Source organism: Monodon monoceros, unplaced genomic scaffold, assembly GCF_005190385.1.
Source record: "Monodon monoceros isolate NGI ecotype Baffin Bay Population unplaced genomic scaffold, NGI_Narwhal_1 Super_Scaffold_6, whole genome shotgun sequence".
Taxonomy (NCBI): Eukaryota; Metazoa; Chordata; class Mammalia; order Artiodactyla; family Monodontidae; genus Monodon; species Monodon monoceros.
The window spans coordinates 33,400,130-33,417,161 of NW_021703783.1; the positions used below are offsets into that span (position 1 = coordinate 33,400,130).

The 17,032-nt window shown below is 37.0% G+C and overlaps 1 protein-coding gene across 2 annotated transcripts in view; it reads left to right on the forward strand.

The window, feature by feature from the left end:
* TMEM117 (transmembrane protein 117) overlaps window positions 1–8,712 on the forward strand; it is a 529,726-nt gene extending 521,014 nt beyond the window's left edge. Inside the window, exon 8 of one of the 2 annotated variants that reach the window (XM_029206691.1) lies at window positions 6,970–8,712. In XM_029206691.1, coding sequence (XP_029062524.1) covers window positions 6,970–7,619 — 650 coding nt within the window. In that variant the 3' untranslated portion in view covers window positions 7,620–8,712. The remainder of the gene's footprint in view (window positions 1–6,969) is intronic. The other variant, XM_029206692.1, reaches the window with a different exon arrangement.
* The last annotated feature ends 8,320 nt before the right edge of the window (window positions 8,713–17,032 follow it).

The following is a 17,032-nucleotide window of genomic DNA, read 5'->3' on the forward strand; positions in this document are numbered from 1 at the left end:
CTCAAGAGAGGAATGGCCTCTCAATTTAGTCTTGGAAGCTCCTATGAGTCCTATTAATGCCAATCCCGGTGGAAGCTCTGCCATCTGTCATCCCAGCCAGACAAAGGAAGTGTCCCATTGGTGGCCATCATCTGAGTAAATTAGGAGAGGGTTGGGGGAAAGGCCAGAAGGAAGGCCTGTGCATCTGTGAGGAGAGCATTCACACTGCTGGCACGATGATACCCATGGGAAGCCTTTCGGCAAAAATGGAAAATGTAGAAGTAAACAAGCCTCTGTAGGTCTGTGTTCTATTTCAGTTTCCTGAGATGCGTGAGGGCACAGGTGCTTTACAATGGTGAGAATGTGGAAAATAATGCTGAAAACCCCTTCATTTTATTTCCATAGGTGCCTGATTTCTGGCAAATGAGCTCCCAAAGATTGTTTATTAAAGAGCTCTCCTGTGTCAAACAGATCATGGAAAGTGCTGGCGAGGACAGGCCAGTGGTCCATCCAGCAGAATATTTTGTCTGGCAAAATTAGCAAGGGACTTGTTATAGGGAAATACAATGCATCCCCTTCACCATGACAGTCCCCAGTGATCGTGAATTTATCCAAAGTACACAAGGATCTCTTGCTATTCTCTCAGTTATGAACTTTTCTAAACCTTTCCTGAAGCAATTTCCATTTTCAACACATTTGTGAAGCTCTAGGAGTTTATTATGTAAGTAAACTATGTTTACTTCTACATAAAGCAGCAATCCCTTTTATTTGTCCCAAACTCATCTTCTTCAAGGCCATGGTTGCTTTGCCCACTGCCTGTCAGTCCTTGCTGTCCCTAAGCTGGTCTGTCCTGTCCAGGCTGAGATATTCTGGGTTCACTTATGCATAGATGAGGATTTTTGTCATAAAACTCACGTGATTTTCAGGAATTTGTCTTTACATCCAGAAGAAAGACTTGAAATATATAATTAATATAATCTTTGAGATGAATGTTTTGTTTTTCCCAATTTTCCAGATTTTATCTTATTTTTATCTTAATTTTATTTTATTTTAGCAGTATCCTGGAATTCACCAGGTCATGGCGACACGTGTATTTGACTTGAAAGACTAGAACTTCACTCCTCGAAATTTTTCTGGACACAGTATCTCAGACATTTACCTAATGATTAGTGGACATTTTTTGAGTTAACATGTGTCTAAAGCTAAGCTAAGATCTAGGGAATATGGAAATGAGTGGCACAGTTCCCAATCTCAAGAAAGTCAGAGTTTGAGGGTCATCTAATTCACTACAACTGCATGGCCCTTTCTTTCACATTTTATCATTACAAGTTTCTACCTCTATTCATCATATTGGATTATGTCCTAAAGGAGTATTCTCCCACTTACGGAAATGACAATGACAAGAGAGGTACTTTGAGAAGCTATATTCATTTGCTTTTAAGTCTTAAGGAGATAATTTATTAACTCAAGTTAACTCTCATTAGTTCATCAATTATTTAGTCATTATCTTCAATTTGCTAAATGGTCTCCTCATGGCCCAAGCACTTAATGTGGTTTCTAGATATCCCTAAAATACCTAGGGGGACATAAAGAGATGCTAACTCAGTGAGCACTGTTTTCACTGATCATGTCTGGAATGAGAGGACATTGAATACGGCCAAGAAGCCTGTTACAGCAAACTGTTATTTATTTAATTATCCGAACGTTGTCTTCTTCAAGGCCATGGTTTCCTGCTATCCCATAATGGATACTAAATGGCTCTGTGGAGTGTGACCACTGGACGCAAGAGTCTGGCTTAGCGGTGACGCCCACTTGGTATAGAGGGTGCTCACAGCACAGCTCAACCTCAATGCTGACTGGCAACCCTACTGAGTAAAAGATTTTACAAAATATTATAATTGCATATTTGAATCATGAAAGGTTCATTATATGGTGGAAATATCATCACTTATAGCTTTTTTCCTTAGTTGAAAAAATAGCACTTTCCCCCAAACTGTTGTCATTTCCTATGCTGAGTGAGGGTGATATTTAATGAAGAATTCTTTTAAAATTAACTAGCCAAGGATTCTATAAACTCCCACAAAGTAAAATGATAAAACTACCACTGTAATATCATTTTTGACAATCAGTAAGATTCATTAAAAGCACAAAACACAAGAAAGAAGTAATCCCACCAACACCATGCAGGGATTTCTCGTTAAAGGAGACAATGAGGTATCTCGAGAAGGAGATTAATAGAAATAATGTATGGATTATTGCCCTTCCTCCTTGCTGATTACATTATGCCATGTAGTTGAAACAGCAGGGGAAAATGCAAAATCTCTCATGTGATAAATGCCAAAATACCAAGCCTCTTGTTATGGTTGATTGTCGGTTCACAACACCACACATGGAAAAATGACAGTAGAAGCACTTCTAGTCTTTTATTTTTTCTTTTTTTTTTTGCGGTACGCGGGCCTCTCACTGTTGTGGCCTTTCCCGTTGTGGAGCACAGGCTCCGGACGCGCAGGCTCAGCGGCCATGGCTCACGGGCCCAGGCGCTCCACGGCATGTGGGATCTTCCGGGACCAGGGCACGAACCTGTGTCCCCTGCATTGGCAGGCGGACTCTCAACCACTGCACCACCAGGGAAGCCCTTTATTTTTTTTTAGTCTTTTGTTTTTTGTGTCTTATACCTTGTCATGTGTGTCATTTCAGGGACTCAAAATTATCTTTTTATGGCAAACTGTGTTTCTCAGAATATACAATCTTTTTTTTAAGGAAAGCTTTCTGCATCTGAAAATTGTGTATTGCATCTTTTTGGCTCTAATGGTGAGAATTTTCTGGTCCATCATAAAACACTGAGGTTTAGGTGATGTTTATTTCACAGAATGATCAAAGAGACTTTTAGGACAGGGAAGAAATCTCAAGGATTATATGGCTCAACTCCTTCACTTTATAGACAAGAACACTAAGGTTGAGTTGTCTCACCTGATTTTGCTTTCTAGTTTGCTGCATCTCAGAAAACTGGTTTTTTAAAGAGGAGAGAGTATTACCAAAGTAATAAAACACTGTATAGGAAAATGGAAGAATGGATGATAGAGAAAGATGAACATCCTTCCTTGTACAAACGGATAAATGGACCAGAAGTTATATCAGGTGGGCAGGAAACAAACAAAAAGTAAGAAGAGCCATTTCTTCTATATTTTCACCTGTTCCAAGTTTCGACTGAGTGGCTACAGCAGTGGGGGGAAGGACAATGCTACCTTCACAGAGGAGAAAAGGAAATAAATCAATAGGGATCCTGCTTCAGTTGATTCTCTCCTCTCTGCACTTCCCCACCTCCCAACACGATCTGTCTGCAGAGGAGGGAAGAATCTATCTGCTTCCAAATTTGTGTGTATAAAAGACCTTGTCTCTGGACTAATACTACTGCAAGCTGTAGACAAATTACAGTTGCTAAGGATTTTTAACAAGTTAAATATGGTGATTCAGAAAGCATATTTACATATAACTATACACTGGATCCTCTTGGATAATTAGTCCAGTGATATCTACCCAGTAATGTCAGTGCTTAGTAATTTATTCTGCTTTATCCAAACTGAAACATTTAGGATATATCTTTGTTACAAATCCTTACACACTCTTCTCTCTCTCTTTTCTATCACTAAGATCTTGTATTAACTGGATTGAAGAAGTAGAAGGAAGAACTGGCAGAAATAATGCTACCCTACATTTTTGGCAAACAATACATTTCAGAGAACTTTTAAATATAACCTCTCATTTTATCCTCACAATAATCCTTTGAAGTGGTTATGTTGGTATTATTCTCCATTTCATAGAACAAAAAATTGAATAGTTAATAAGTAGAAGGATTTGGGGGAAGATGACAGAATCTTAGAACTGGGAGGCATCTAGTTCTGTTTCCTCAATTTGAAAATAAAATTGCTGAGATCTGGAGAGGTTAAACAAGTTACCCAAGGTTGTATTATTTAAGATGAGTATTAGATCTCCATCTGCTGGTGTCCAGCCTGCAGTTTTTGTCACTATGGTACTCTCTCTCACAAATCAGTAAAGATGTGTTAGAGCAGGGTGATGGTATCCCTGTCAGGCAACACATTCTTAATGCATGTCTCCTTCATCCTATCTAAATATTCAGACAGCAGGTCATGTGAGAAGCAACATAACGTGATCCTTTAGTGTGACAGTTTAGTGGTCAAACTGACCCAGCACCATTCAACTTGGGTAGAGAAAATAATTTGAAAAAATGGAAAAAATCCCCTTCTATCCTCAGGGTTCCTTCAGTTTGATTGCTGTACATTCACTACCACTTTTATTCTCTGCTTTTATTTTTTCCTTTGACTATTAAACATTCCCTGAGCATCTTCTCCCCACCAGGAAAGCACCCTTCTCCAAGCTCCATGAGCATTCCTCTTTTTCCTCGCTGATTCCATGATGCTGCTAATGTTCAGTTTCTGACGTCATTACCCTGGAAACAGTCCTTTATGAAGGACTGCTCTGTTCATGAGTGTATAAAAGTGACCAAGAGAGGGTACACATTTTTCCAAGGGACCTTTATGAGTCAAGAAGGTGATGGTCAGTCACACAAGTCCAAGGACCTCTTCCCCTCACCATCCAGCCTGGCTTCATAACCCATGTAGGTTACAACAAGGGAATAAGTATGGATCTTCTTCAACAGAGAAGTATCCAAAGCCCCTCTCCCAACTGCTTCTATCACAGAAGCTACAAATTAGTGCCTCTGAGATACTGAATGATAATCCCTGAACTTTTATATATCACCTGTCTCTCATTCTGGTTGGCCTTTTTTTCCTATGATAGTCTCCATTCTTTCCCTTCTCTCTCCCCTCAGGTCCTCTCTTCCACATTACCTGATCTTTTTCTGTATGTTATTCTATCTGCAGCAAAAAAAAAGCATATACTAGAAAGAAACATAACATTTTCCAAACCGTTCCCTGTCTTGCTTTTCTTTCTGGGACCACATGAATTGCTATTTCCTGCAAAATCTTTTCTGCAGAATTTAGCCCTCAGTTTTTACTCCATTTTCTCAACATCTGCAGCATTAATGGTTTGTATCACTCCTTTGGCACCTCTTAAATGTGGCCTCTTATTATTTATCTGTTGATGTCTCTTTCCTATTTCCCCCATAAGATGATGAGTTCCTTCCTAGAAGGCAGTAGCATATGTCTTCAGCATCTACTAAGGTACCCTCCACAGAGTCTATTCTGAGCACAATAAATGTTTGGTAATGACGCTCACCTTTGTATTTGAATTTCTCTGGCTTGAGCTTTCTTAATTTGTTTTATGGTTGATTCTGTTTTCGTTTTGAAGATTCAAGAGGGCAGGAGTGGTTTGAACTTAACAGTACCAGATGTTATAAACATTTTATCATATCTGGAAAAGTTTCCAATGTTCTATCTTACTTTGCAGTTTGGGTGTGCCAAATAAATCATTCAGGCAAGAGCTTCCATTACAAATATTATAAACCCTGTATAGTTGAATGATTTCAGGACAGGCAGAGTTATAATTTCCCTTCATATGATTTATATAAATTCTCTTCATAGAGAAGAAGTTGCACCTTCCCATGCAAATGAAGACATTATCATGACTTAGGCAAGGCTTTGATGATAATAATAGTAACAATTACTGAGTTCCTATTATGTACCAGGCATTGTGCTTAGTATCTAATAATCTCATGAAATGCTAACAGCTTAATAAGTACTGTTATTTTCTGCTTGTAAAGAAATTAAGTTTAGAGAATTTAAACAACTAACCCAAGGTCACATAGCTAGTAGGTTTGGGAGCCAGCCCCGGATTAAAGTTCTTCAACCTTGCATATAATAGGAGATTGAAAATGTGTAATGATGATGATAAAATACTTTCTTAAACTCTTTACAAAGTTATATTTTTATAGAGCTATGTGTTCTATTGGAGTACATATTTAAAAATACATTTTTACCAACCTTGGTGTAAGAAGTTTGCCCAAGATCCTATCTCTCATGTGAAGCAGTAACTTAATAATGGTCACTATCACTATTTTTAAATACAGAATAAAATAATTTTGACATAACACATATAATTATAACTAAAACTTTTAGAACCTGTTATAAATATCACATAATTTTGCAAAACTATGAGCTGAGTATTACTATATTATTATGACACACTAAAACTTGGAATAAATTATAATAAAAATTATAATGGAATCTACTATCCCTTGAAATTTTTTCAACATTCTTTCCATTTAAAGATGCAAAGATTTCACTAGGTAGTATGTCTCTAAATAATACCTTATTTATGTAAGATTTTTAAATACTACAAAGAAGTCATAATAATTACAGTCTCTCCAAATCATGTCTTCTACAGCTATGGTTATATTTATATGTCTGATAAATGGATTCTGTTCAATGAGAATTTGATGCAATTATTTTTAAAGTCTTGAAATGAATGCTCAAGGATTATTGATCTGAATCACATCAACTAATGGTTTAATCAACAGGTCACCTACAAAGAGCAATGTGAATTCAATTGATATACTGCTGTGCTTGCACTGCAAAATGATTTCTTTCTTTCCCTGGCTTAATTATAAAACTGTAAGAGATAGTCAATCATACGTTGGACTTTTCTTAAGAATTTCATCAGAACTTTGTTTTTAAACCTTAATTAAATTGCTCTATAGAATAACCTACATGGAACCAAATTTGAGTATAACTGTGGTGCCTTAAAAACCAGGAGACTTAATCTAGAAAGTGTAGTTACCATAAATTACTGGCTCTGGGATCTACAGTTACATTTTCACATGCCTAGAATCCATTTAGGAAATCCCCATTGCCAATTCACTTAATGGCAGCATAACACTCTCAAAAAATTTTTAGCAGGTCTAAAATATTAACAATTTATGCTATAATACCAGTACCTCCATTTTGTAGGAGAAAACTCTATTGCAGTTTTATAGGTCTTTGACTAATATGCAGTATTTCTTTTTTAATGCAGGTAAATGGTTTAACTATGGGATTATCTTTCTCGTCTTGATTTTGGATCTTAATATGTGGAAGAATCAGATATTTTATAAGCCTCATGAATACGGACAGTATATTGGCCCAGGGCAGAAGATATATACAGTGAAAGACTCAGAGAGTCTAAAGGATTTGAACAGAACCAAGCTATCCTGGGAATGGCGGTCCAATCACACCAACCCTCAGACTAATAAAACCTATGTTGAGGGAGACATGTTCTTACACAGCAGGTTCATAGGGGCAAGCCTTGATGTCAAGTGTCTGGCTTTTGTGCCAAGTCTGATAGCTTTTGTGTGGTTTGGATTCTTCATTTGGTTCTTTGGACGGTTTTTGAAAAATGAGCAAGGCATGGAGAATCAAGACAATACTTACACACGCATGAAAAGAAAATCCCCATCAGAACAAAGCAAGGACATGGGAATCACGCGAGAAAACACCCAGGCCTCAGTGGAAGACCCGTTGAATGACCCCCCCTTGGTGTGCATCAGGTCTGACTTCAATGAGATCGTCTACAAGTCTTCCCACCTAACGTCGGAGAACTTGAGCTCGCACTTAAATGAATCGACCAGCGCCACAGGGGGAGGCGACCCAGATCCAGCGACTTCTAAAAGTACACCAACGAACTAGAACCGATTATTGGGGGATAGCACAAAGAGCAACCCTGGGTGTAACTTTCAAAAGTTAGTCTTTCCTTTTGTAAATGTTAAGGTTTACATAGCGTTAGGTAAAGAAATACAAATGATGCCACAACGGTGCTCAACATGCTTTTTCTAGGACTCATTGTTTTCTATTTGTATTATGATACCTGTGCCTACAGTATATCTAACAGTCCTCTAGAGATTGCTTTTTCACAGTTGTACAAGCTACTTACTGACTTTACAGCCTAGTAGATTAGCTGGTTACCCATGTATCTGATGTTCAACCATAGTGGTGCCTTGAGACATTAAACTTTTTAACTGTACCAGAAACGAAGTATGGAACAGTTCTCTAACCTGCTTCACATGGGTTTTTTTTTTATACAATTATTTTGATCTCCACTTGATGTCTGAGCAGGAAACAGATATAGCCAAGATGTGGCTCAGGAAGTATGTCTCGGTTTCTTATTCAGCAGCGGAGTTGGTGACTTTGACAGCTGGACTGCAGAGAAGCATTGTGATTACCTTTGAATTTTTATTGGCTGTCTGCCAAACACAAATACAGATGCAGAATTCAGTAATAGGAGAGTGATAATCCATCATGGGTCACTACTTGTGAAATGTGACTTTCTCCAACCAGTAATTGCAATTAGATAATAATACCTAATTATGTTTTCCCAATTAAGGTAAATTGCTACCTGATTAAAAATCCTGCCCTTCACCTTTGGGAACAAAGGTTAAGATGCACAGTTAGGTGAACTCTCAAATTTATTGGCATTTACACAAAGCCCTAGAAAACCAAGAAACTGAAGTTTTAATTATGTGAGGGTTGCACAGCCTACCATTCACAATATTTGTACATCTTTCTGTAAATATGGTTGTTGACAGTGAAAATTGAAAAACATATGCCAACCCTGAGCAAGGGAACTCCTCTAAAAAATCATGCTGTGGAACTATGTAAGGTAGAAAAAAGGATGTGCATGAAAGAGTCTGTTTACTGGCTTGTTTTGTGTGTGTTTTGTTGTTTTTGTTTTCTTTTTTTAAGAACTAAACATCACACATTAATAAATCAGAATTATACATCAGTAATTATGTATTGTAGTTTTTTGTTTATAGTAGAAGAGATCAATTGTATCTTAGTTTAACAACAGCTCATTAATTTTTTTTTTTAACTCAGAGCCAAGCAGGCTAAGAAATGGAATGCTCCCAACTTGCTTTAATTTTGTTCCATAAATTGTGGCTACATGTTCCTTGAGGGGGTTGGGGAAGATCACTTTTAAGGCAAAATTATTTTCCTGTCACATACTGACATAGCTGTATTTTGTCTTTATGATTTTTTAAAACCTCTATTGTTTTGATCTATCTGCTTTTAAGCTTGCAGCATGTTAAATTTAGCATACATAATAGAACTCTGTCACTTGAGAGTCAGCTTTAATAAACATCTTTCTATGATTGTTTACTAGGCAATTGGAACCATACCCCTGCTGTTTATTTTACCTTTAATAGCCACACATGGGGTACTTAGAATCATAAGGATCTCTGACACTAAAATTGCAGAGATCAAGCTCACTATAGTAACCCACTGACCGTTCTGTACAAAGAAACTTACGATGTTATCCCTGACATGTAGGAACATTGGCCATGACCAAATTTGCATAGTGGACGATTCAACTTTTGACTCTGGGACAAGTAAATAATGCCACTTAGGACTATATTTTTATTTATTCTGAAAGTCATTGTCTTGTAGAATGAACATGAAAGTTGATTTAGAAAGTGGGTGTTATTATCAGTATGTAGTCCTTATGAAAATATTATTTGAGAATCTTTATGTGGCTTTTAAGGAAAAAGTGCTTCAATGAAGGAATCTAGTCAGCAGAAGTAAGATAGAAAACAAACCAACCAACCAATCTTAGAGCGCTATGCTTATAGATTTCAAAGGATTGACTAGAGAAACTGGCTATCAGCTGATATGAATATTTGTCTTTAAAGTTTCCATGAGTTTAGTATCAAATAGAATAATATCCAGGGATGACACTTTAATAGTCAAACAAGATTTGATCCTTCAAAGGCTTCCAATATTCAATTGTATAGACCAACCTTGACCTTTTTATCTACGTGTGGGTCTCCCTCCTTCTTTTGCTACCTCTTTTGTGTATTGCACATTCCTTCTGCACCTATTCCAACTAAAGATTAGAAAATGAAATAAAATCTAAGTCAAAATCTCACCCATACATGTTTAGTCTCAGATCCTGAGTCATATGTCACTGGACTATGACCCTGCAGAGCTTTATGAATACCAAAACTTTTGGACTATGGAGGACACTTAAAAAATGTGTAGTAAATTCAGAAACATTTTAAAAATTCAGAAAAATGGTGAGTTTAAAAGGAGGGTTAAAAAATTACTAACCAAAATTCTATAGAAAGCATAACAAATATGATGCCTTAATTGAAGTGATGCTTAAAGACTATAAACAATTATATATCTACTGTTCAGTAATTATAGTATTTTCTTTCATGCAGTTCAGAATTTGTACTTATTTGACACAATTTTAGTATCTGGCATCATAGAGAACTTCATTAGTAGTATAAATTGAAAATTAAATAAACTCTATGACTTTATGCCTGATAATATATGCCTAGACATAAATCTTATCACGACATGCTCATTTAAATTATATAGCCACAGTCAGTTATCCCATCTCCCCATGGTGGCTCCTTATCCTGTCCACTTATCTTCTAGCACATCTAAAATCATCAGTGAATCCTATTAGAAATGCTAAGAATTATTTCTTCCTCATTTGTCCTAAGAGTTAGCCAGGCATAAAATCTCCTGTCACTTTTATACCCATCGGATTTCACAAGTAGTGTCCAATAGCACTACGAGCTGACAGTACAAGGAAAGAAGTTGTTCAACACAGACACTCAGATTTGAAAGTGCGAGTAGCACTGTCATGTCTCACCACTGGGCTCTGGAGCAATTCTGTTACATTCTTTGGCTGTCCTGTGAGTCCCAACACAACCCAAAACAAAACATGAGAAAGGTAATGCTGACAAGCCTCTTATATAGCCTCTTCCACCAGAGGGCAGACAGCAGAAGCAAGAAGAACTACAATCCTGCAGCCTGTGGAATAAAAATCACATTCATATAAAGATAGACAAGATGAAAAGGCAAAGGGCTATGTACCAGATGAAGGAGCAAGATAAAACCCCAGAAAAAAAACTAAATGAAGTGGAGATAGGCAACCTTCCAGAAAAAATATTCAGAATAATGACAGTGAAGATGATCCAGGACCTTGGAAAAAGAATGGAGGCAAACATTGAGAAAATGCAAGAAATGTTTAACAAAGACCTAGAAGAATTAAAGAACAAACAAACAGAGATGAACAATGCAATAACAGAAATGAAAACTACACCAGAAGGAATCAATAGCAGAATAACTGAGGCAGAAGAACAGATAAGTGACCTGGAAGACAGAATGGTGGAATTCACTGCTGTGGGACAGAATTAAAAAAAGAGAATGAAAAGAAACGAAGACAGCCTAAGAGACCTCTGGGACAACATTAAACGCGACACCATTCGCATTATAGGGGTCCCTGAAGGAGAAGAGAGAGATAAAGGGCCAGAGAAAATATTTGAAGAGATTATACTCATAAACTTCCCTAACATGGGAAAGGAAATAGCCACCCAAGTCCAGGAAGCACAGAGAGTCCCATACAGGATAAACCCAAGGAGAAACACACTGAGACACAGAGTAATCAAACTGGCAAAAATTAAAGACAAAGAAAAATTATTGAAAGCAACAAGGGAAAAATGACAAATAACATACAAGGGAACCCCTATAAAATTAACAGCTGATTTCTCAGCAGAAACTCTACAAGCCAGAAGGGAGTGGTATGACATATTTAAAGTGATGAAAGGGAAGAACCTACAACCAACATTCCTCCACCTGGAAAGGATCTCATTCAGATTTGATGGAGAAATCAAAAGCTTTACAGACAAGCAAAAGCTAAGAGAATTCAGCACCACCAAACATCTCTACAACAAAGGCTAAAGGAACTTCTCTTAGTGGGAAACACAAGAGAAGAAAAGGACTTACAAAAACAAGCCAAAAACAATTAAGAAAATGGTAATAGGAACATACATATCGATAATTACCTTAAACATGAGTGGATTAAATGCTCTACCCAAAAGACACAGGCTCGCTGAAGAGATACAAAAATAAGACCCATACATATGCTGTCTACAAGAGACCTACTTCAGACCTAGGGACACAGGCAGACTGAAAGTGAGGAGATGGAAAAAGATATTCCATGCAAATGGAAATCAAAAGAAAGCTGGTGTAGCAATAATCATATCAGATAAAATAGACTTTAAAATAAAGAAAGTTACAAGAGACAAGGAAGGAGACTACATAATGATCAAGGGATCAATCCAGGAAGAAGACATAACAATTATAAATATATATGCACCCAACATGGGAGCACTCAATACATAAAGCAACTGCTAACAGCTATAAAAGAGGAAATTGACAGTAACACAATAATAGTGGGGAACTTTAATACCTCACTTACACCAATGCACAGATCATCCAAACAGAAAATTAATAAGGAAACACAAGCTTTAAATGACATAATAGACAAGATAGATTTAATTGATATTTATAGAACATTCCATCCAAAAACAGCAGATTACACTTTCTTCTCTAGTGCTCACAGAACATTCTCCAGGATGGATCACATCTTGGGTCACAAATAAAGCCTCAGTAAATTTAAGAAAATTGAAATCATATCAAACATCTTTTCTGACCACAAGACTAGGAGATTAGAAATCAATTACAGGGGAAAAAAACGTAAAAAACACAAAGACATGGAGGCTAAACAATATGTTACTAAACAACCAAGAGATCACTGAAGAAATCAAACAGGAAATCAAAAAATACCTAGAGACAAATGACAATGAAAAACGACGATCCAAAACCTATGGGATGCAGCAGAAGCAGTTCTAAGAGGGAAGTTTATAGCAATACAAGCCTACCTTAAGAAACAACAAACATCTCAAATAAACAATCTAACCTTACACCTAAAGGAACTAGAGAAAGAAGAACAAACAAAACCCAAAGTTAGTAGAAAGAAAGAAATCACAAAGATCAGAGCAGAAATAAATGAAATAGAAACAAAGAAAAAAATAGCAGAGATCAATAAAACTAAAAGCTGGTTCTTTGAGAAGATAAACAAAATTGATAAACCATTAGCCATTCTCATCAAGAAAAAGAGGGAGAGGACTCAAATCAGTAAAATTAGAAACGAAAAAGGAGAAATTACAACTGCAGAAATACAAAGCACCCTAAGAGACTACTACAAGCAACTCTATACCAATAAAATGGACAACCTGGAAGAAATGGACAAATTCTTAGAAAGGTATAACATTCCACGACCTAGCCAGGAAGAAATAGAAAACATGAACAGACCAATCACAAGTAATGAAGTTGAAACTGTGATTAAAAATCTTCCAACAAACAAAAGTCGAGGATCAGATGGATTCAGAGGTGAATTCTATCAAACATTTAGAGAAGAACTAGCACCTATCCTTCTCAAACTCTTCCAAATAATTGCAGAGGAAGGAAAACTCCCAAACTCATTCTATGAGGCCACCATCACCCTGATACCAAAACCAGACAGAGATACTACAAAAAAAGAAAATTATAGACCAATATCACTCATGAATATAGATGCAAAAAACTTCAACAAAATACTAGCAAACAGAATCCAAAAACACATTAAAAGGATCATACACCATGGTCAAGTGGGATTTATCCAGGGGATGCAAGGATTCTTCAGTATATGCAAATCAATCAATCTGATACACCATATTAACAAATTGAAGAAGAAAAACCATATGCTCATCTCAATAGATGTAGAAAAAGCTTTTGACAAAATTCAGCACCCATTTATGGTAAAAACTCTCCAGAAAGTGGACATAGAGGGAATCTTCCTCAACATACTAAAGGACATATATGACAAACCCATAGCAAACATCATTCTCAATGGTGAAAATCTGAAAACATTTCCTCTAAGATCCAGGAACAAGACAAGGATGTCCACGCTCAGCACTATTCAACATAGTTTTGGAAGTCCTAGCCACGGTAATCAGAGAAGAAGAAGAAATAAAAGGAATACAAATTGGAAAAGAAGAAGTAAAACTGTCACTGTTCACAGATAACATGTTATTCTACATACAGAATCCTCAAGATGCCACCAGAAAACTACTAGAGCTAATCAATGAATTTGGTAAAGTTGCAGGATACAAAATTAAAGCACAGAAATCTCTTGCATTCCTATACACTAATGATGAAAAATCTGAAAGAGAGTTTACAGAAACACTCCCATTTACCACTGCAACAAAAAGAATAAAATACCTAAGAATAAACCTACCTTATGGACACAAAAGACCTGTATGCAGAAAACAGACACTGATGAAAGAAATTAAAGATGATACCAGCAGATGGAGAGATATACCATGTTCTTGGATTGGAAGAATCAATATTGTGAAAACTACTATACTACCCAAAGCAATCTACAGATTCAATGCAATCCCTATCAAATTACCAATGGCATTTTTCCAGAACTAGAACAAAAAATCTTAAAATTTGTATGGAAACACAATCGACCCTGAATAGCCAAAGCAGTCTTGAGGGAAAAAACAGAGCTGGAGGAATCAGACTCCCTGACTTCAGACCATACTACAAAACTACAGTAATCAAGACAATATGGTACTGCCACAAAAACAGAAATATAGATCAATGGAAGAGGATATAAATTTCAGAGATAAATCCATGCACCTATGGTTAACTAATCTATGACAAAGGAGGCAAGGATATACAATGGAGAAAAGACAGCCTCTTCAATAAGTCGTACTGGGAAAACTGGACAGCTACATGCAAAGGAATGAAATTAGAACACTCTCTAACACCAAACACAAAAATAAACTCAAAATGGATTAGAGACCTAAATGTAAGACCAGACACTGTAAAACTCTTAGAGGAAAACATAGGAAGAACACTCTTTGACATAAATCACAGCAAGATCTTTTTTGATCCACCTCCTAGAGTAATGGAAATAAAAATAAACAAATGGGACCTAATTAAACTTCAAAGCTTTTGCACAGCAAAGGAAACTACAAACAAGATGAAAAGGCAACCCTCAGAATGGGAGGACATATTTGCAAACGAAGCAATGGACAAAGGATTAATCTCCAAAATATATAAACAGCTCATGCAGCTCAATATTTAAAAAACAAAGAACCCAATCCAAAAATGGGCAGAAGACCTAAATAGACATTTCTCCAAAGAAGACATACAGATGGCCAAGAAGCACATGAAAAGCTGCTCAACATCACTAATAATTAGAGAAATGCAAATCAAAACTACACCTCACACCAGTTAGAATGGGCATCATCAGAAAATCTACAAACAACAAAAGCTGGAGAGGGTGTGGAGGAAAGGGAGCCCTCTTGCACTGTTGGTGGGAATGTAAACTGATACAGCCACTATGGAGAACAGTATGGAGGTTCCTTAAAAATCTAAAAATAGAACTACCATACGACCCAGCAATCCCACTACTGGGCATATACCCTGAGAAAACCATAATTCAAAAAAACACATGCACCCCAATATTCATTGCAGCACTATTTACAATAGCCAGGTCATGGACACAACCTAAATGCCCATTAACAGACAAATGGATAAAGAAGATGTAGTACATGTATACAATGGAATATTACTCAGCCAGAAAAAGGCATGAAATTGGGTTATTTGTAGAGACATGGATGGATCTAGAGACTGTCATACAGAGTGAAGTAAGTCAGAAAGAGAGAAACAAATATCGTATATTAACACATATATGTGGAACCTAGAAAAATGGTACAGATGAACCGGTTTGCAGGGCAGAAATTGAGACACAGATGTAGAGAACAAACATATGGATACCAAGGGGGGAAAGTGGCAGGGGGTGGGGGTGTGATGAATTGGGAGATTGGGATTGACATGTATACACTGATGTGGATAAAACTGATGACTAATATGAACATGCTGTATAAAAAAATAAATAAAATTCAAAAATTAAAAAAGAAAGGTAATGCTAATAAACCACTCTTAGCTGCCCCTATAACTAATGGTTTATGATGCCACTGTATTATCTGACATTCACCCAAAATCTCAGCACCCCACCATTGCTTGTCACCTAGCTGTCCTCACTGTGAACTGACCCTTATTTTAAATTAACACTCTTGGATACGCAACCCCAGTCTGGGCCTTGTGCTTTTATTGTCTTTTCTTCCCTCAGACAGTGAAATGGCTTCTCACTCTAGCTGGCCTGATTTCCTCCAGCTTTGTGTTTCAGGACACAACTCTAACGTATTAGCCAGCCCTGCCCTTAAGAGGGGTAGAGCAATTGAATTCGTTTCACAACAGATAAACTGGCACTTTTCTCCTTGATCCCTATTTTTATTTTTAAAGACGTTTGTGTGCATGGGGTTGTGATTAAAGAGAACAAAAATAGATAAGAGACTCAAGGTCATACATGTCTGGCTTACTACCATTTTGGCTGGACCAGAACTGTACTATAATTTGAACAATTAGAGAAGTTGAGATGTAGTATTTGTAGCTCACAAGTCACTCTTGTTGAAGATAATTGGAAAAAGCTGTGGATATTTATAATGGAAAGACAAGGTAAGGCAGATGGTGGAGAATGGATGGAAGCAGCAGCAAGGAAGACTTGGAAACGAAAAATGGCAGCTGTAGTGCAAATGAGCTTTAAAACTTCAGGGAGAGGAGGGAGACGTTGTCAAAGGAACTTCAGCATAAAGTTATCATGAGTGCAGTACTCCTACCTGTTAGGCAGAAGACTCAAAAACATATGTTCAACACAACTGAGGGGGTTACACAAAAGGTTGGTTGGTTGGTTTCTTAAGCATCCTTGCTTGCACTCAAGTTATGCCACTTCTGCCCCAGGGAGTGTGGTGAGACCGTGGAAAGGAGGTGTGGGACCTGGGAAACAAACTACAGAAGTAGGTGTGAGGAGAGTGGGCAACACGAGAAGAGAAGGACAAAATCAACACATTTCAGAGAGACTGCAGCATCCTTAACGGGAGAACACACACGAGGGCAGAGTCTGTCTGTTAACATATTATCAGCAAATAAAAGCCAACATCTTGTAAATAAAAATATTTTGCAGATACTTTGCAGTAGACATTCTGAAAAATTTTAGTAAGAAACAAAATTCGATAGTATTATTACTAATTTAACACGTGTAAAATACCACCGATATTATTTTAATTGTGTGTGAAGTATCAGTTATTTTACTTCAGAGAATATAAAACACATACAATGTATTTCATAGGTTTGTTCTA